This window comes from Poecilia reticulata, chromosome 15 (assembly GCF_904066995.2).
Source record: "Poecilia reticulata chromosome 15, P_reticulata-male-v2, whole genome shotgun sequence".
Taxonomy (NCBI): domain Eukaryota; kingdom Metazoa; phylum Chordata; class Actinopteri; order Cyprinodontiformes; family Poeciliidae; genus Poecilia; species Poecilia reticulata.
The window spans coordinates 14,664,882-14,685,510 of NC_088844.1; the positions used below are offsets into that span (position 1 = coordinate 14,664,882).

The window sequence follows — 20,629 nt, forward strand, 5'->3', positions numbered from 1 at the left end:
GAGTATTATTACTTTATATTTAGTTGTCTGAATCTCCCATCTACCAGCCTTTAGTTTTCTACTGTATTTTGCTCCAGTTGTTGCCAGTGTGTAGTTCTCCTGTATCAAAATAACTGTTTGTAACATATATCTATACACTTACTATTTATTAGATTTAATTTTTGAGTTAACATTTGTGTCTCTCTGATTGTCTGTGCTAATGCTAATTATGGCATTTTGAATTTTATAATATATCTACAGTGAGACAGAAATAGAAAATTTATATTCTATAGAAAAAGAAATCAGTTCCTTTATTGCTTTTCATTTGAAGTGACATATATTTTTTATTATTTAAAAAAAACATCACTTGAACTTGACATTTTTGTGTCAACGGCAAAGGTGGAAAGAAATGCTACAAAGAGAGAAGAATCTGAAGTTCTCTTCCTAAATGCAATACATTAAATTATTTTTATACATGATGTATGAATTTGACAGAGATGAGTGCGCTTCATAAAAAAAAAACAGGATAATGAAAGGGGAACTCCAGAGTATTCAGTCACTTGTCAACTATTCACAATAGAAGTCCATATCCTACAAAATGAAACAAAAGGTTGAGTTAAAGGCACAAGATATTCACAAAAACAAACAAGAAATATTTAAATGAAAGACAGACACTCACAGTGGTCTGCTTCCAAACTGGGTTGTCTGTAAACCTCCTGGTCTCTTTCACCACAGTTGCAGGGAAATATCCCGTTCTGCCCATCTGGTCCACATACCGCTCACTGTACACCTGGCAGAAAACACAACATTGCAGTCTAAATGTACAGTCACAAATATTTTACTGTGCATTTAAACTGAAACAAAAATAACAAAACAAACGCCTTTATTTATTTGTAGCACTTGTTACAAGTGAAAATATATAATAAGTTATAATATCTTTGGCAATAAGAGGATTTAATTGTGTAGCTTGCTAATATGTGGATTTCAATAAATATGCACCTACACTTCCATACCAGAAGACTCCAGCGCCATCTGGTGGTATGAGTTTAGAATACACATAAACCATCTGACCCTTTTTAATGTTGATGAATCTGCAGTCAGGAGCTATGAAGTCATCCACAGCTGTTGCCATTGAAAGAACATCTTATGAAGCAAAGACAAAACACAACTTACATAAACTATGTGCCATTTGATTATTGATTTAAGTGTAGTTTCAACATTACAATTCTATATAATTAACAGATCTAATATTCTGACTTACATGAACATTCTGCATCTCCGCACATCTTGCGATCTGCTAGTTTATCCATTCGGACCGCCATTGTGGTCTGGTGAAGAAGTCCAACAAGGAGCAAGCTTACCAAGGCACAACTCATGGTGGGCGAAAGGGAACAGCTACAGAGAAGCTTTGAGTTGGAATGCAGAGCTTGGGAAAAAAAAAAAAAAGACTTAGAAATCCCCAAACATTTCTCTCAGTCAAGAAGAGATGGGTTGAGCCCCAACATCACAGGATTTGTGACCAATCAGAACTGGGTTTCACGAATGCCAGGATTCATCTCACTCAAGGGAGTAGGCTGGCCCTCTCTCAAATTTCATACATTCTTCACTAACAAGAATGTGGCAGAATGTGGAGTGGCAGTTTAAAACAAACTACTTTTAATAAATCTCAGTATACACAATATATACAGTAAAATAATAAATGAACCCATCAATCTGCAAACAACAGGAAAGACACATGATCATTGACACCAAACATTATATTCAATTTCAACACAAGCAAAAGAGCAAACAATCAAATATAACTTACTATACTCAAAAAACAGTAACTATCATATAATCAACATAAAAATTGGTGGGAAATTTCTCATACAGTACAATGCTTTTACTTTTTACAGTTTTATATAGTTATTTGAACATTATTACATTGTTGGCTCTCACACAACGTCTGACTTATATAGCCATGAAAAACCTTTGTCGTTTTACCTGTCAATTGTTACCTGAGAGTGTGAAATATAACACTCAGAATTACAATGAAATTCCACGTCCTAATCTTTAACATTATCCATAGAGAGTTCTCTGTGAAATCCAAAAGTTGTTTTCAAAATATGACTGGCTTGCCATCATCGCTGAAATTCTTTCTATTGACACTGACATGTAGGTTTGCTTTAGTTTTCAGGTGTTAATGAATATAGAAGCCACCAGGGGAGATGAGTCAAGACTTCCTACAAGGGTTGGGTCACTGAATAGTGTGACCTTGACAATCCCAGCAGTGACCTTAACTCACCTGCCATTGTGATTGTTTTTGCTACATCTTATAAACCTGATGCCTCTCATTTTACAGTGGAGATGAGGTGGACATCCAAAGAACACCCACCTCACTTCCTCCCCTCACCGCCCTCAACAACACCGTGTCTACTATGGATCAATTTCAGATAGGATATAGCGTCCAACAAGGAAGACACTGCTTTAGGAAAAAAAATATTGCTCATTAGTTTTGATACCCAGCAGGGGAGTTTAATTCGACTAATCCTGTAAACATATCAACAAAAATCCTATTCGCACATTTTAAATATAAATAGTTCTTATTCTTTATTCTTCAAGTGAGAAATAGTCGTTTTCATTTACCTAATTAAAGCATTTTAAAAATTCATAACATATTACCATGTCATCATACTGCTATAAAGCCCAAATTAAGAATTGACGCATAATGTACAGCGTTTTCAAATTTACTTTTTGCTATGTTCACTAATGTGGTTTCTCTTTGCCATTTATTGGTAAAAATCATTTGTAACTTTCATCATCTTTTGTAAACAAAAGGTATTTTCCGGTGTCGTCTGATGCAAAGCCTCGCAACACCGTATACCTATCTGAGAATGTTTTGTGAATCTTTCCAGTTAGCCGGGCGGAGTTTAACCTATACTATAAAGTACTGCGGAAGCCGAAACAAAACAAACCGCTCACTCGCGCTTTACGGTGTATTATATCAAGCGCACCTAAACGCTTTTCGTATTGTGACGTAGGTAGCTAAAAACTTAAAAGGATACAGCACTTCAGGGTTGGGGCTAGTGTTATTGTTCGATTTAAAGATTTTGGGGGGAAGCCGAGACTTTGCTAATATTGTGGAGAATGTAATCGACAATCAGAAGTGTGACCTTATTAAAATCTAGGCGCACACATGCCTGGCCTAGATGCTTTTTTCCATATTACAGCAGCATATTTAGACAGGCTGAGGTAAGCTAGCAAGCTCGGTCCTAAAGAAGCCGATGGATGCGCGGGTTTCGGAGTTATTTGGGTCAGCAAGCGGTCACAGCTCCGGTGGATCTCAGGGATCTACGTCTAACCACAAGCCAGGAAATGGCAACGGGGTTGTCTCAAAAAAGACTGGTGCAAAGAACAAGAAAGCAAGAACTCGATTTCCTCGCAACTTCAAACCGAGCAATAACACACCGTATCTACCCCCAGAGGTAAGGCTGATGCTAATCGATAAAGTACAGTTAAGTGAGTCGAAATAAAGTCGTATGAGAAACACAAAAGAAGTCTAGAAAAAGGAACAAACAGGAAATGTATGCCTTCTGGCTTCCCCTGCACAGAAACGCAAATGTTTTCTGTCATTTCCTGTATGGCTAACTTTTCTATCTGAAACTAGTGACACGTATTGAACAAAAGAGAACGTGTGAGCGCTCTATGTTGGGTCAAAGTGACCACATTTTCACTCATTGTTTATTATATAATAGAGTTGTATTGTGCAGTTAATGGTTTTATCTTTTTTTTAAATTATTATTTATTCTAGCAGTGGGCTAGCCAGCCTAAAAGAGGAACAGCTGTTTGTAAATAAAGGGGGCGGATGCGCGAAGCTTGGCCGACGTTCAATCGTTGGGACAAATACCTCAACTCATACAGCTCCCAGTGACTTTATTGAAGCAAATAATAAAAAATAAAAAAACAAATACCTATGTGTAATAACACGGAGTTAAAGATAGGGGGACTTGTCTAGACTTCTAGATATTTCTTAAAGTTATTAGCAAACAGGTTGCACTTTAAATTAATCTGTATTTCTGTATTTGCGCCCGTCTCCCTTCCTTTTTTAACACCTATAACCAGAAGTATTTCAGTAATAATAAATGTTTGTCCCACTTGACCTTAATTACCACTGGTTTTAAACATTGCTCCTAATGGTGTAGAAGAGACGTTTATAATAAGGGCAGCTATTGGTTAGCTGTCATTGCCAGCCTGTTTACTGCTCATTCAGTCAGATTGGTTTTCTCTTTATCTTTGAACAAATGTTGCAGTTCTCTGTTTGACCAGCATTTGTTCCTCTTTGTTTTACTATCCTGTCTCTCAGGCTGAAGAGGGAAACATCGAATACAAGGTAAGCAAGAACCTTGTTTTATGTTTTGGTTTTTCTTTAGAGAAACCGGAGCAGGTCACTGAATACTTCAAAAATGACTGATGTACGCCAGCCATGTAACTGGCAATACTTGTTTTTCATTGTTTCATAATCACATAGCTAGAAGTCTAACAGAAAAATATTTCAGAAGAATCACAGGTGCAGCCTCTCTGTGGAAACAACAGCCAAGTGGATTAGCAGGATTATTTTTAGTAACTCAACATTTGCTCTAGTCCTACACTAAACAAAGTTTTATATATCAGTTTGTCTGTTACTAATGTTCAACAACTCGTTCGATTTTTATTTTTTTTATTTTTCTTTTACTTTTACAGCTTGGCTTTAAGGCCAGCAATAATTTCTAAAGCTTTTGTCATTTTTAGCTAAAGCTGGTGAACCCCACACAAAACCGCTTTGAGCACCTGGCAACACAAATGAAATGGCGACTGCAGGAGGGTCGAGGCGAAGCCGTCTATCAAATAGGTGTCGAGGACAATGGCATGCTGGTGGGACTGTCGGAGGAGGACATGAGGGCGTCGCTGAAAACACTCCATAGGCTGGCCGAGAAGTGAGTCCTGGAGGCCGGTTTTATTCTATGCTTTTATTATGCTTGCATAACCAGACGGGCAATAATATGTTGTTGTGCGACCTTTGGCCCTCGACTTGTTTACTGGGGCATCGTGTGAATGTTACATATTGTATGTCAGTCCATAAAGCATTAATTTTCAGCAAGATCTTGTGTTTGTGGTTGGAAGTGGATGAGATGTAAGAAGGATCTCTCCATGCTACCTTATTCACTCTTTCACAGTCTGATGTTTCCTTGCATTTACACCTTGAAATACGTCCATGTAATGCGTTATGATCATATTCTGAACATTTGGTACATTAGTATGGCCTGCTTACTTTATACTTGGGCAAGTAGACTTACGGAGGCTACAGCTGATCCACTGAAGCACATCCAGATCGTAACTTTATCCTCGCAGGACTGTACAGTCGGTACTTGGAATGATGAGCGCGTCACTCAATCCTCTGCTGCCCTTAACACACACAAAATTTTGCTTTCCAGAATAAAATATATGTAATATTTTTATAATACAATTTGATAGAAATTTCAGTTCTATAATTTTTTTTTTTTTACAACCGTTTTTAATAGGGTGGGAGCTGACATTGCAGTTCTCAGAGAACGAGAGGTAGAATACGACTCTGATGTTCCTCGGAAGATTGCTGAAGTTCTCATACGAAAGGTCCCCGATGATCAGCAGGTTAGTTCAGCTTCTAGAAACGCATGCTGTTTTTTTTTTTTAATCAACTTTTCATTTATTTATTTATTTTTATTATTATTTGACCGTTTCATTTTAACTCGTATCCCTTGGTCTTCCTCCTCTGCAGTTCTTAGACCTACGAGTGGCGGTCCTGGGTAACGTGGACTCTGGTAAGTCCACTCTGTTGGGCGTTTTAACACAAGGTGAGCTGGACAACGGACGGGGAAGAGCGAGACTCAACCTCTTCAGGCACCTGCATGAAATCCAGACTGGGCGCACATCTAGCATCAGCTTTGAGATTCTCGGCTTCAACAGCAAAGGAGAGGTGAGAAACGGCCAGCGTCAAGAGTATTATTAATATCTGCCTTAGCTTGTTGATCAAACTAAAATGCAATAGGCTGCATAATCATGAAATGGAATCATATCTCGTTTCGCTTTTTCCTAGGTTGTAAATTACAGCGAGTCTCGCACTGCAGAGGAGATCTGCGAGAGTGCCTCTAAAATGATCACCTTCATAGATCTGGCCGGTCACCACAAGTACCTGAAAACCACCATTTTTGGCCTCACCAGCTACTGTCCAGACTTTGCCATGCTGGTCGTTAGTGCAAACACTGGGATCGGTACGTTCATGTTCACTAAACTTTACAGTCATTTTATTCTTATACATTTAAATATCTACGCTGAGCTTGCATGACTTGTTCAGGTAACGCAAGAGTAGCTCTGCTACATGGTTAACACACGTTTCCGTGTCGCAGTTAAAAATAACTCGACTCGCACGTAGAGTTGTTGCGTATGACACTGCAGATATGTAGTATCTGAGCTTACATAACATATCCACCTTCCAACACCCATCTCTGCTTCCACCCGCCACATTTTTGCTGGTCCCAAAATATCTCCAGCAGCATCCATTTAAAAAAAAAAAAAGCTATTTGACACACAAAACATGGCTATGTGTCTGGTCTGACTCCAGATCGGGCTCCTGCAAACAAATCGACAGAAGAAAATAAAATAAAATACAGATTCAGATTTAGCAGCCATAAAATAATCCTAAACTTTACCACAGCATCAATATCTGTAAATTATGTATCAGTATATTGTTAAACTTTTGCTAAGCAATTAGACTTGCAGCAAGAAGCACGTATCCAGGAAAGAAGCACAGTGAAACCTGAGCTGGCATGCTAATTACACAGACAGGGAAGTTGGCACAGTGCCTCTGTGTTTAGTTGAAGGCGCGAATTTTGCTGGAAATGCAGACACGGGTGAGAGAGCTGCAAGTAGATTTTACTGACACGGTTTGTCTAGTTACAGAAGCAGAATTATAAGGTAAAAATCACACCAATTTGTTGGTAAACCTGTAGAGTGTTGCTATTGCAAATAGCAGACATCATATTTAAGAGCTGAGCATCTGAGTGAAACGGTTAGGGTTCAACTCCTGCTGGATTTAAGTGAATTGGTTTTCTTTTTTTATTTGCTCTGGATGTAAATGTAATGCCTATGTAATATAACCAACAACCGTCCACTGTTGTTGGTTATATTTATGTGCATCCCTTATCATTTAACCATATTTGCACTCAGTGCTCTTTTCTAAATTGCTGCACTGTAGCTGTCGCTGTGTTTACGTCTGCTCTGAAACGAGAAACTCCAGCTAAAATGAGGTCAAGAAGGAACACCATCTTAACTATGCCGTAGATGGGACAGAACATGAGCTCCAGCTTTAATTATGAAACAGAGCAATGGATCCTTGTAAAGCATTGGGATCACATTGGGTCGTGGGTGGCAAGCCTGAAAGTCAAAGGCCAGTAATCATCTTTACTTTCAGTAATGATTTACTTGTTTTTCTTGTAAATATTAATTGCAGTCAGAATTGAATTAAGGAATAAAGAACTGTCGTTGTTTGCCCAGCATGTACTACAAATGGATTCACTGCTGCAGAGCTGACAAGAGATCTGAGTATTTTAAGTGGCTGCTGGCTTGAAACGGCACTCTGGAGTGTTTTGGTAACATGGAACAAGTCTGGAGCGATATCAGACCCGTGAAATACACTGCTGCGTATATGACTTTGGTACAGGTTTCAACTTTGTTTATAAATAAACACAACTCGGCATCATTGGCAAACCACTGCCATCTCGGTTAGAAGTTACTGTACGTATTGAAATTGTTATTTTTTTATCCTGGATAATTAGATATTTTGGACAGGAAAGGAAATTCTTTCAAGCCTTACAGATGCCCTCAATCAATTTCTGCTTGTTTGCTAAACAGAAGAGGACCTTAACTAGCTGAAAGTAGTGAAAGACAAACTACTACTTAACTACCTTGCCCCACTTCTTCTCGCTATGTTTCAGCCGGTACGACAAGAGAACATCTGGGTCTCGCCATGGCCTTGAAGGTCCCCATCTTCATTGTTATCAGCAAAGTAGACCTCTGCACCCGAGCCACTGTGGAGCGCACGGTGCGGCAGCTGGAGCGGGTCCTGAAACAGCCGGGCTGCAACAAAGTGCCCATGGTTGTCGGCAGCACCGACGATGCAGTCACAGCAGCACAGCAGTTCGCACAGTCGCCCAGGTGGGACTCCAGATGCACAAACCCTATTTGTTTTGTTCTCCTTTGCTGCCACATCTGTGTTTCATCTGTAGTTCATGCCGCCAGCTACAAACGGATGTTGGAAAATAGGAATCAACTTTGATGTTTGTCTTGTCCTTGGCAGCATCACGCCCATCTTCACCTTATCCAGTGTGACTGGTGAAAGCTTAGACATGCTCAAGGTCTTCTTCAACATCATCCCTCCCCTCAGCAACAGCAAAGAGCAGGAGGAGCTTATGCAACAGCTCACAGAGTTTCAAGTAAGTCCAACGTCGTTGCAAATGTGCAACCAGCTTGCTGCGATACACACACTCCCCCTGGTGCATATATATTTGATTCATGACTGTGGGTTTCTCTGCAGGTGGATGAGATCTACACAGTTCCAGAAGTGGGGACAGTGGTAGGAGGCACTCTGTACAGGTCAGTCTGGGAAGGTGCCTGTCTTAAGTAAGCAAAACGTCCTAAGGATAGTACCTTAACCCTATTTTTATTTTTATTTTTTTGCTTCTGGTCGTTCAGTGGAATATGTCGCGAGGGGGATCATCTTGTAGTAGGGCCCACAGAGTTGGGCCAGTTCCACAAGCTGACCGTTGGCAGCATCCAAAGAAACCGCTCGGCGTGCAGGGTACTCAGGGCGGGCCAGGCTGCAACGCTTGCTCTGGGAAACTTCGACCGCTCACTATTACGCAAGGTGGGACCCGACATATGTGCGATTTGTTTGAAAGGCATCTTTCACGTTTGATTTTTTTCGCACTATTTACTGTAATAATACACCATTCATTTAGTTTACAAAGATTTGTGTTAGTCACCACAATAAACACAATGCTATATTTGAAGATGATTCTGATTTGCCACTGACAGGGTATGGTGATGGTGAGCCCAGAGATGGATCCTACTATCTGCTGGATGTTTGAAGCTGAGATTGTCCTGCTTTTCCATGCCAAGACCTTCCACAAAGGCTTCCAGGTTACTGTGCACATTGGAAATGTGAGACAGACTGCCACAGTGGAAGCTGTTTATGGCAAGGTTAGTTAATCCACTAAGCTATTTTGAGAAGTGTTTAAAAAGTAATCAAAAAGAGGTGATTACGGTAAAAGTTTGAAAGAAAATTGCATAGTAATCCAGGAGGGATGACGGTGTGTAGCCGAGCTGTGCATCAAATGTAAATAAATTCATAATGTGTAAATAATACATGTTTGTACTGATAAAGTATTATAAATTGTATTTTAAAAAAAGGGGCGGGGTAGTGAAAATGCTTTCTTTTACTTCTTTTTTTACTCTTATTTATGCACAGGAGGGAAAAAAATCTATCAATTTATACTGTAATGACCAATTGCCTCTGTTAATAATGCTCTTTGCTTTCATTATTTCTTCCTGCCATATTGCTGTGCTGCAGGAGGAGCTTAGGACAGGCGAAAAAGCAGTGGTTCTCTTCAAGTTCATCAAACACCCTGAATATTTGAAGGTGGGGGCTAAGATGCTCTTCAGGGAGGGCGTGACCAAAGGTATTGGTCATGTCACCAACTTGCAACCCATTTCCTATCACCACCAACATTTTCAAGGGCAGGATGAGAAAGCCTGAAGTTCGTTTTTTTCAGACCATCGCAGCTTTGAAAACTCCGTCCCAGCCCCCAAAAAAAACCAAGGTGCTTTACAGACTACATCACACCTCTCAAAGGCCTTTTGGACCTCTGCTAGCAAAGTAAACATCTGCTGCCGGATCTTATTGTTTTTGTCAACTTTTTTTTTTTTTCCTCCAAAACCTCCTTACCATCATGCTTGTTTTATATTCTTTGACTTTGACAGTACTGATATTTTAATTCCCGTACCGGCTTTCAGGTTTAAATTAGTTGCAATTCTTGGCACTGAAACATGTACATTTTAAGGGGAAAAAATAGATCAATTGAAACATTTTACATCGGTGTTGAAGAGCTGCTAATAAACTGGACTCCTAAATGCACTCCTCACACACACACACACACACACACACACACACACACACACACACACTGATCTGCATTGAGCACTGCCAGCGATGGTTTCTGTGTGGAAGATTTTTTTTTTGTTTTGCAAAGAATGAGATATTTTGACATGGTGCAAATGGCATCACTGTTGTGAAATAAGTGATTATCGGTGAACAACAGAATCTGATCTGCTACAAGCACAGTGCCTGATAAACGCAAGAGCTTAGTATTTAAATATATGTAAGGTGTTTTATTCACTCAAACTGCCATGAGGATTCAGCTTTTTTGTAAATTGTATTTAAACTGCAACTATAGCTTCACACTGCCGACTGTGCAACGGGAGATGGAGTAATTTTAAATTAGTCATTCTAAATCGAGAGAAAAATTTTAAATTAAAAAGTCAAAGGGAAGAGTTTAAAGCTCAAATGTATCACAGTTGAAATTAGCATTGTTTTTTAAATTGTTGCTTTTGCTTTGCCTTTTTTATATCAGGCTTTACAAAAAAAAACAACAAAAAAAAACAGTAAACCCAGCAAACTTTGCATTTGCATACTTCAAAAGTCATGTGCTATGCTGGACAAACAGTCAGTTGGATCTGAATCACCAGCAATGGCATGTTGACCTGACTGGGGTGGGAAAAAAAAAAAGCATTTAGGGTTGGAGGAAAGTTGACAGCTAAAACTGCCTTTTGAAAACATGAGAGGCACACTTTCTGTAGACACAGTCTAAACATCTACAAACAACCAACGTCTTTCTCTCGCTACTTTCTACTCAAGCAAACCATATCCTGCTGGTGGACTTTAATTTAAGGATAAAAGCCGCATTTGTGAGTGTCGAGCACAGCTTATTAGAGTGGAGCAGAATGCTGTTAGTGCTGCTGAAGAGGGCATTTGAAGAATGTAAATGGGAATTTATGTATAAACCTTGTTGAGGTTGTGTGTCAGTCTGTCAAGATTGCAAAGGTTTTCCTGTCACACTTGTTAGAATCTGTTTTTATTCACAAGTAATGCCTCACAGTAGTATGGTGAGATTGTTGGAATCCTCCCAGCTATCACAAGTGCTTTAGTTACTCAGGGCAGCATAGACATTAGTGACGGCGTTCCCTTTCCACAGAGCCACTCTGAGGTTTCTGTTGCTGTTTTGAGGAGTTGGTGATTTGAGGAAAGCCAGAGAATGGCTTTCCTCAAATCTATATTTTTTTTCCCCAAAGATTTGTGTTTTATTAGTGTGTGAAAATGGCTTCTGATGCAACTTTCTTTCAAAGCAATGATATTCAAGGTACTTGATGTCATCTCTTAAGTTACTGATGTCGCAAACTTGGAAGGGATTCAAACACAGTGCCTAGTGGAGCTACTGCCAGAGTAGCCTTCCATCACATCCCAAAGTTTTCCAGCTGAGGGACAAACGCGCTTTGGTTGGTGCTACAGCTAGAAACGGGTTCTGATATTTCTACTTTTGCGTTTTTTGTTCCGTAGCACCCGCGTTGTCAACGTACAATTTACCTGCAAAGTCGAGAAAATGTAATAATGAAGTTCAACCAAATTATTTCTAGCATTTAATAAAGAGTTCAGGTTAGAGTTTGTTTTAATGCATTACAGTTGGATATTTTAGATTTCTAAATAGTTTGAGATTTTACCGTTTAATACTTTCTAACACGGCACATTTTTTTTCCCTCTTTTAAAATCAAATACAAGATCTGTTTTTTTTTTTAATGGAGTTAAAAATATTTTGATAATTAATTATATGGGTGAAATGCAATTTTTATGTACAGATCCAATTTGTTCTGTGTACATAAATAAAACCTATATTACCTCTTGAATGTGTGTTTTTCTTTAATTAAAACAAAAATTTTCTCCTGTTCAGTTGTCATCATACACCGTAAGTTTTGTTTATGTCTATTATAAATCTATGAGTTATTGGAAATGTGAATTGCAGGTAACTATGATATGTTTCCTCAGGAGATGTACTTTGAGTGAGTGCAAAAATCTCACCACTTGATAATTTTCCCTTTTTTACACTAGACATAAATTTTAATGTTATTTTGGGGTTTTATGTAATGGAATTAATTGAGTTGCACATATTTACAAAGTAAAAGTGAAACAATATGTGGTTTTCAGAATAAATGTAAAGCAAATCCGTTCCCACGGTGAAACATGTTGGTAGTAGTGTTGTGGGAACGCTTTTCTTGTGTTTTAATGTACAGCACTTTGTATCAGCTGTGGTTGTTTTAAAGTGCTTTATAAATAAAGTTGGTATGGTATGGTATGGTATGGCAGGGATGGGGAAACTGGTCAGAGATGCTGGGACATGGGGATGGGCAAGAAAAGTATTCAAGATTCAAAGAAGCTTGAATACAAATATTTATGTCAATGTTCTTTTCCCTTCACAATTATACACCACTCAGTTGGTCTATCACATAACATTCTCAAAAATTACAATATTGTGATTATAATCTAACAAAATGCAGGATTTTTTTAAGGCATAAATGTTTGTGGACTAACTAGAGAAAAATATTACAACTAAAGAACATGTTAGAAGGATGACTCGGGTTTTTGTTGTGCATTTCCTCTTTTTCTAGAAGCTTAACGGTTTTATAATTCTACATTATAGGTAGAGTCATTCAGATCTATATGAATTATAGAAATGCCTTTCTATCTTTCCAGAAGGTCTGTTCATATTGAATCCTCCAGGTCTTAGTGGGCCTCTTCACGGTGTTTACTCGCCCTGCAGTGCGTGTTTAGCTTATAATCATTGCTGTCTGGGCTGCTAAATGTTTAGGAAATATTTCCTTTTAAAAAGATTTCAGTTGTACATTCCATTAAAAAAATATCTAGTTTACATTTAGCTTACATTTTTTTACAATTATACTTAGCTTTAAAGGGACTATAACCTCCAATAAAAATGTTACAGATGAGAGGTTAAGTGCTGCTCCAGTGAATGTTGTGGGTAAAAGCAGGTCATAACAGCAGGTTGCATTTGCAGCTCTTATCACCAATAACTAGGCCTCTGTACAGGCCTGATTAGATTGGCTTGCACTCTGGCTTATTTACTGTCTGAGTACCTTACCAGCAGTTTCATTTGCGTTTCAATTTTAATTGCTTTACAAATTTAAGAAATGTTCAAGTTAAACAGTTTCCTGCTTTAATTTTTTTTTGTGACAGTATTGCAACAGAATCCAATGTACTACTTTGATGTATTAAACACCTTTAATTGTTACAAGTTTAGAAAATAAGTTTATGAAAGAACTGTAATAAAACAAAAACCTGGTTCAGAATAAATAATTTCTTTACTCTGCAGTGATTGCTTTGAATGAAAATTTTTTTTTAAATTGTTTTGCTAGGTTGCTTTTTGATAAGAATAAAAACCAGATTACTGTTTTTACTGTAGTCAGATACATTTATGTAATCAGTTCTTTTTGAAAAATGAATCCAAGGTACCCATACTTCCTCCTTGGGATCTCTGTCTTTTTGGAGCAGGGCCTGACGGGCCTCTTGTTTTTGTTTTGCCCCGGGTTGACTGCGTTGTGCCTCCTGCTCTCAGAGGAACCGGAGAAGCACTGGAAGAAGAAGAAGTGGTGGAACTGGAAGTGTTGGCTGCTGAATTAACAGATGAAGACAGGGAAGTCTGGAGGTCCAGTGCAAAGTGAAAGTCGTTGTGTTCAGGCATTTCCCAGACCAGCACTTCTTTACCGCAGCGCTCGCAGGTTATCAGGTCTTCCACAAGCACGCTTGGAGGTTGGCGGTCTTCTGGTTCCGTCTCTGGTTTCGTCCTTGCATCTTTAAATCGTGGCTGATCGGGTTCGTGCTCGGCAACGGCGTCAGAATCTTCACAGTGATCTCCATCTATGATTTCAGGTTCAGATTCAGACGTGGGGATCGGTAGGGCTGAAGGCCCAAAGCTTCCTTCAAGGCTTTTCTTTTGAAAGAAAGAGGAGATGCCAGAGCGGGGGCTTTCTGAGATGATTTTGGTGCTAGAACACCCATCAGTGGAAAATTGTTCATCTAAGATGACAGATGAAGAGATTTCTTTTGAGCTTCCACACTCATCTTCCTCCTCTTTATGCTTTCTGATTTGTTTTTGTTTCCCAGATGCTTTTTGAAAGAAGGACTGTATAGTTCCAGGTTGGCTGCATGGAGACACAGTTTTTAGGTCTGACTGTGTCTGAGTCGCAGAGAAGGAACTCTGAGTCGAAGTGGGATCATTGGATAGAAAGCCAGCGATCCCCCCTGTGGTCGGCACGTCGCTGAATTTGCTGGCTGAGAGGTGCAGCAAGGTCAGAGGGGGAGTCCTGGAGACATGGAAGACAGAAGGTCTAAATCACAGAGCATTTATTCAAAGTGGCACTATAAATACCTCGCAGCACCACTGCTCTTTAATTACCATGCGGCTTGCTGGTTTCCTGCTGTGTTGAGACTCTTGATAATGGCAAAGCTGTCACTGGATATTTTGGTCGCCTCGTAGCGCACCAAGGCGCAGCATCGAGAGAAGCTGCTCTGCCTCTTGTCACCAAGCTGACGCACTCCGACCGTCAACAACTTTGCCACTCGACCGTTCTGTATGATGGTGAGAAAACACTGATGTGAAATGAGCAGGCGGATATGGAATAGAAATGGGTAAAACATCACAATTTCAATGCAAAACAAAACATAAACGATAGCGGGTTTTTTCTCACCGCTTCTCTGTCTTTGGTCAACCTCTCCTCCAGCTCAAGGGCCAGTTGATGAAGCCAGTACTGCACCTGCACAGAGGTTTGGATTTAGCATGATCATACATTGAGAAAGCATGAACAAATAAAAGACCTGCAGAGAAAAACATTTCAGATAATAAATAGACATTGGATGTAGAAATAACTCATGTATGCTTCTGCAACTGGTGGTCTGTACCTGCTGTTTTGTGGCCAGTGATGTTTTCCCAGGGAAGTTCTTACTACAGCCAATGGATTTGGGAAGCTGCCTGGGTTTCACAGCTTCAAATTCAATCCCCCGACACAAGTCATACAGCCACTGGCTGCAGAGCAGAGATATTATTACATTATAACAATATGATGCAGTAAAGGAAATCAAACTACGTCAAAGAATTATATGTGCACTTCTAGTGCAAAATTAAGATTAACTGAATTTTTGTTAGTATTATTGTACAAAAAGAGGATGGTAAGTTAGGGATATTAAAAAAATATCGACTCTGTAAGCTGTTTTTTGTGAACAGTCATTTTGTGGCACTGTGTTTCCTTACCCTGTTTTTTCTCCAAAGTGCTGCCCCAGCTGTGCCTGAGAGAACCGAGTGAGATCTCCCATGTTCTCAACCCCCAGAGTTGTTGTTATTGACGTGCCCATCTTGCCCCCGAGGTTACGACTGCATAGCACAATAAGAGCGAATAGTCCTATTAGTCATCTGTTGCACTTCTGCATCGGAACATCAGTGAAAGTTTTGCGGGACAGTGACAATTAAACTCACATCTTGCCAACTGGCAGAGTGCTAAACAGCTCAGTCACAGAGTCCAGAGGTAAGACAGTTTGTCTGTTAGGTTTGTTCAGACCGCAGGCCAGCTTAGCCAGCACCTTCAACAGTAGAGAGTTAAATATGAGGTCAGCAACAACAGTCGCTGGTCTCACATCAGAATGATGTGAAGTTTTATCCCACCTTGTTGTGAGAGATCCCGGCTGAGCAGCGGAAGCCTGTGTGCTTCTCTACGGCTGCTCTCATTTCTTCAACAATGAGTGCACCGACAGTTAGCTGCAGCTCTGCAGAGTTCTGCTCTCCCTCGGTTGGGACAGATAAGGACGCCAACCACTGCTGGACTCCTCTGGATCTTCTCTGTTCTAAGAATAAAATGAAAAAAAAAAAAAAAAAGTTAACAGACATAACGTTTGTTGGGGTTTTAGGAATTTAAGACTTGCTGCTTTCAATATTAGCCTCCTAATGCTGACTTATTACAGTATAAAGACTGAGTAAGTCTACCTTTATCCAAAGCTGAATCATCAACTTGGCTGGACTCGTCATGCGCAAATGGATAGCCTTGAATGTGAGTAGTCCTGAGAAGCCGTTGGCCGATCTGTTGATCGGCTATGGCTTTGCACCGCTGCTGGACGGCTGCCGTCAGATCCATGTAGGCCTCATCGATGCTGGCCCTCTCAATCACAGCAAAACGAGACATCACCTCAATCACTTCCACACTCGCCTCTCTGTAACTACAAACAGAGGTCAAGCAGCACAAGCACCACAATGGGGACGTTTTGCCGAGTAAACGAACAGCACTTACTGAGTTAGATCTGCCTTCCCATGAGACTCGCGCACTCTGGCCACCTGGAGATCTGGGCACAGCTTTTTTGCATCATCCACCCACATGTTCCTGGTGACACCGTGGGCCCTCGCCTCATAGCTCACAGCTATGATACTAACAGATAATGACATGTCACTCAAGATCCCCTTCAACAGTAGATTGTTAAATATGAGATTTTAAATCAAGTAATTTATTTGTGGGAAAGTTTCCAACACAGAGACACCAGTTTCAATGGTCAGTGCAACTCAGTAAGACATGTTGAAACTAATGTCACAGAAGTTCATCCACATTATTGCCTTTTGATGGATCGAAGGTCTAAACTATAAATGAGTGGATGACCAGATTAAATGAAGGAAGTTCTTCCTAATCTAATCCAAACACAACCCTTTGTGCTATAGTGGGTAAGAAGGATTCTACAAACTCCACATTGGAGTTCATTATTGCTACATAAGGAAACAGAGTTATGGAGAGCCATTTCAGCCCAAATTAAATAAATAAATGGGTAAAATAAATCAATAAATGAAGAAAATGAGTAAAATAAATAATTTGTTAAATAATTTAGCTTTTTTTAACCCAAGTTTTTCATTTATTTATTCTTCATATTATCAATTTCCCCTTTTCATTTATCTCTTTATCCATTTTTATTAATCTATTTTTCATTTAACCACTTTTCAATTTCCCTTTTTCATTAACCCAATTTTTCAGATTATCAATTTTCTCTTCCCCTTTTTTCATTTATCTGTTTTTTATTTGTCCATTTATCATTTATCCCTTTATCTATTTACCCATTTTTTGTTAATCTACTTTTTAATTTAACCATTTTTCAATTTCCTTTTTCCATTAACCCGATTTTCTATTTCCCAGTTTCATTAATCAATTTCTCATATATCCCTTTATTTACCCATAAAATTAATTAATTAAAATTAATTAATTAAAATAAAATTTTAAACAAAACCTATCCAACTAACAACTTCCTGAGACAGGTTTAAAATGAATGTGGACAAGTGTGGATTCTGTGAAAAAGTTACTGAAGATTTAAATCACCTGTTTTTCACGTGTGAAGTGGTTCAGTCTTTTTGGCAAGATCTTCAGCAGTTTATTCTCAGCCATACAATTAACAGATATAGCCATACAAGATGTTAAATTTGATATCTTCATCAATGATCACTTCATTGACTATGGAATAAATAATGTTTTATTGTTAGCTATATTTCATATACACAAATGTCGCTTCTCTAAAACTATTCCTAACTTTAGACAGTGGATGAACGATTTAAACTTGTTCTATAAATCTTTATGTCTTGTAAAGTCAAAACATGCATTTAAGTTGTCCAATTTTTTTGAAACGTTTCATACTATAATGTCCTGCCCTGTTGTGTGTGTGTGTGTTTTTTTTTATTTTTCATTTTCGTCTTTATTCTTTTTTCTTTTTATCGTTTCATTTTCTTTTCCTCTGTCCCAGTTGTCTGGCTCTGTTGACATTTTTTTTCTGTGATCTTATAATGTATACATTACGGTACCTTTATGAAGCTGATTGCATGTGTATATAATTAAACAAAACAAAAAAATCTTTAAAATGTCCTCTTCGGTCATATTTCAGTCCGTTTTCTCGTCAATATGCGAGAGCTTAAAGCGATGCGCGCTCCCGCGACAGGGGATGCAATTTTGGGCAGGCATGCGTTTCTGGGCATAACACCGGCATCCTGCACGTTTTAGTTCTCTCCCTGGTGGTAGTCGCAACCTTTTCAGCTTGTTAATGTTCCTCTTAGGGCTTCTAACGAGCCATCGTTTGATCCAGGTGCGCTAAACCAGGGAGAGAACTAAAATATGCAGGACCCCGGCCCTCGGGGACCGACTTTGGGCACCCCTGATGTAGAGTAATTTACTTTGGTGCGTTCTGTTGGGTATTTACTCCTCTGTTCTCTGAGTAAATGACAGCCCCAATTAGCTAACAGATGTGATGATGACTTCCGTTTTGGATAAGCAACAATTGCGTTGATCACCTCAACTGCTTCTGTGTGTCAGAAACTCACCCGCCTCCTTTCCACGTCTTGTACTGAGCCACCACGCAAGGGGTGTTTTTCAGAGCTGGATTCAGCCGCTGCTCCACCTGGACGTAAAAACAGTCCATGTCGACTAACGCCACCACTCTCTCTTTCCCGTAGTCCATCCAGAACCGGGAGAGTTCGCCACCTGAAAACAAAGACGGGAGAGTCTGCTGACTGAGGAGGGCAGATCACGGATCTACGAGGAGCTTCATGTGAACTGAAACTAAACAAGGCGCCCAAATAAAAGGTGTTGTCGCTTTGTATTTCGTGCAGAAAATTGCAGCTACCTAATGGCGTCATCAAGAGGCGACAGAGCCGTCATGTTGACCAACTGGACTGAAAATACGTTAAATTAAGAAAAACGGTAAGCTAAATGAATGAATAAATAAATAAACTATTGGTTCTCTCAGTGTACTATATGGCTTCCTCTCACTGTCATTAAAAAAAAAAACACGACATATAAATTATTTCCTCCAAATTGCCCTTACTAAAGGGTGTGGGTGCAAGGTTGTTGGCCTCTAAGACAAGGACAAGTATGCAGACGATGGATTATCTTGTATCGTCTATTCCCGAAATAAGTTTTTTTTTTTCTTCCAAACAATGTAGGAACATTTTAATTACCAGAACGTCTCTTTGCTTTACCAGTTTCAAATACAAGAATTTTGCCACATGGAACCCGTGGCTTCACTCTTCACTCTGTAGGACAACTTTTATAGTTCATAATATTACATGTTAGCCTGATGGATACACTAGTTTTTGTTTAGTTGGTCTACACTGCCACCTGGTGGCTAAAATATATACTTTTATTAACGCCTGGCGTGGAAATGGCAGGTTTAGTCTATGGGTAAAACAAAATAAGGTAATTCTAAAATAAACTTCTAGCTGTGAGAAGTAATCTGTTTAGCATTTAATGTTTAGCATTTAGCATTTATTTGCCCATCTTTGGGCAAATAAGTTTTTAGAACTTATTGGGATTTTATTAAATGGAGCTCAATTTGAACCACTCATGTCTGAACACTTCACATGAGTTTTAAAATACAATGTTATGTCTCTATCAGGAAAAGCCTTCTTTAAAATCTCTTCTGACACCACAAATAAAATCCCCACTTTGTTGTAATGTTCTGTTATAAAATAAGCTTTTTGTGCTCAAAAACAGAGGGGGAAAAAAATGTGAAAAAACAAATGCAAGTTAAAGAATATTAACGATTGCCAAGCTGAACAAGAGTTTAAACTGAGGATAGATTAAATAACCATATAGAAGATGTGGTAATTAACATGCAAATGAAATTATAAAAAAAAAACCCATAAAAACAAGGAAGTAGGAAGTCAGTGTTACTGAGCTAGTTGATGTTGCTGCTGTTTTCACATCAATATGGCTGTTTCTCAGAGTTTTCTTCTTATTCTAACCCTGATAACAGGTCAGTGCCTTCACATTACACTTTGCTTTTCATATGCAGACATTTTATCATCTTTGTAATCCAAAACTGAATTTATTCAGTTTTCATTCAGAATAAATTTGTAGACTTTTACTTTTTATACTTTAAAGATGTCTATAAATTGACATGTCAGTTAACTATTTTCACAGATCACTGTGTCTCCTTCACAGAAACATGTTGCTGTAGATCTTTTAATAGTCTTTTTTTCTGCAGAGTCTCAAAGGATAAACACAATCAGTAAAGGAGCATTGCAGATTGCAGCTTTAGCCGCAATCCACTATCATTTGCCTTAAGAAACTAGGTGTTTTTTCTATATGCTTCAAAAATATGAGCAATATGAAATTCGAAACATGCTCTTTCATTGTGTCTTTTTCTCCCTAGGAAAAGGAGGTCTGAAGATAATCAGTAAGGTCTCAGGGAAGACAGGAACTTCAGTCTCTATCCCCTGTTCTTATGACGTAAAACACAAAAATCATGTGAAATTTTTATGTAAAGGATATTATTTTAATTACTGCTCATTTGCAGTTAGAACAGACTCATCGCAGGGAATTGAAAAGTATTCAATCTCTGAGGACAAAACTCAAAATAACCTGAATATGACCATAAAACGGTTAACAGCTGACGACACTCATTTCTGGTGTGGTGTGGAGATCAATAACGGAGCTGATGACAGGCAGTACTTTCAGCTGTCAGTCA

General features: G+C 39.0%; 3 protein-coding genes across 4 annotated transcripts; 1 reads left to right on the top strand and 2 right to left on the bottom strand.

The window, feature by feature from the left end:
* Window positions 1-274: 274 nt before the first annotated feature.
* On the bottom strand, window positions 275-8,053 carry LOC103476809 (otoraplin). The gene is made up of 5 exons (XM_008429412.3): window positions 7,938-8,053; window positions 1,241-1,405; window positions 983-1,122; window positions 659-769; window positions 275-570 (listed from the first exon to the last, which is right to left on the bottom strand). Exons 2-5 carry the CDS (start codon window positions 1,353-1,355, stop codon window positions 547-549), a joined length of 390 nt encoding a protein of 129 aa, XP_008427634.1. The 5' UTR covers window positions 1,356-1,405; window positions 7,938-8,053; the 3' UTR covers window positions 275-546.
* Window positions 2,980-11,988, top strand: gtpbp2a (GTP binding protein 2a). 2 transcript variants are annotated; one of them, XM_008429408.3, is made up of 12 exons: window positions 2,980-3,443; window positions 4,322-4,348; window positions 4,747-4,931; window positions 5,517-5,625; window positions 5,753-5,950; window positions 6,071-6,245; window positions 7,968-8,187; window positions 8,330-8,465; window positions 8,567-8,625; window positions 8,725-8,896; window positions 9,067-9,231; window positions 9,602-11,988. In XM_008429408.3, exons 1-12 carry the CDS (start codon window positions 3,243-3,245, stop codon window positions 9,785-9,787), a joined length of 1,833 nt encoding a protein of 610 aa, XP_008427630.1. In that variant the 5' UTR covers window positions 2,980-3,242; the 3' UTR covers window positions 9,788-11,988. The 2 variants fall into 2 exon arrangements, with proteins under 2 accessions (XP_008427630.1, XP_008427631.1); XM_008429409.3 differs by having other exon boundaries at window positions 3,372-3,443; window positions 4,731-4,931.
* A 1,299-nt stretch (window positions 11,989-13,287) lies between these two features.
* Window positions 13,288-18,783, bottom strand: polh (polymerase (DNA directed), eta). The gene is made up of 10 exons (XM_008429416.3): window positions 18,483-18,783; window positions 16,429-16,563; window positions 16,128-16,357; window positions 15,810-15,988; window positions 15,624-15,727; window positions 15,402-15,521; window positions 15,053-15,176; window positions 14,842-14,907; window positions 14,550-14,722; window positions 13,288-14,457 (listed from the first exon to the last, which is right to left on the bottom strand). Exons 1-10 carry the CDS (start codon window positions 18,617-18,619, stop codon window positions 13,575-13,577), a joined length of 2,151 nt encoding a protein of 716 aa, XP_008427638.2. The 5' UTR covers window positions 18,620-18,783; the 3' UTR covers window positions 13,288-13,574.
* Window positions 18,784-20,629: the final 1,846 nt, after the last annotated feature.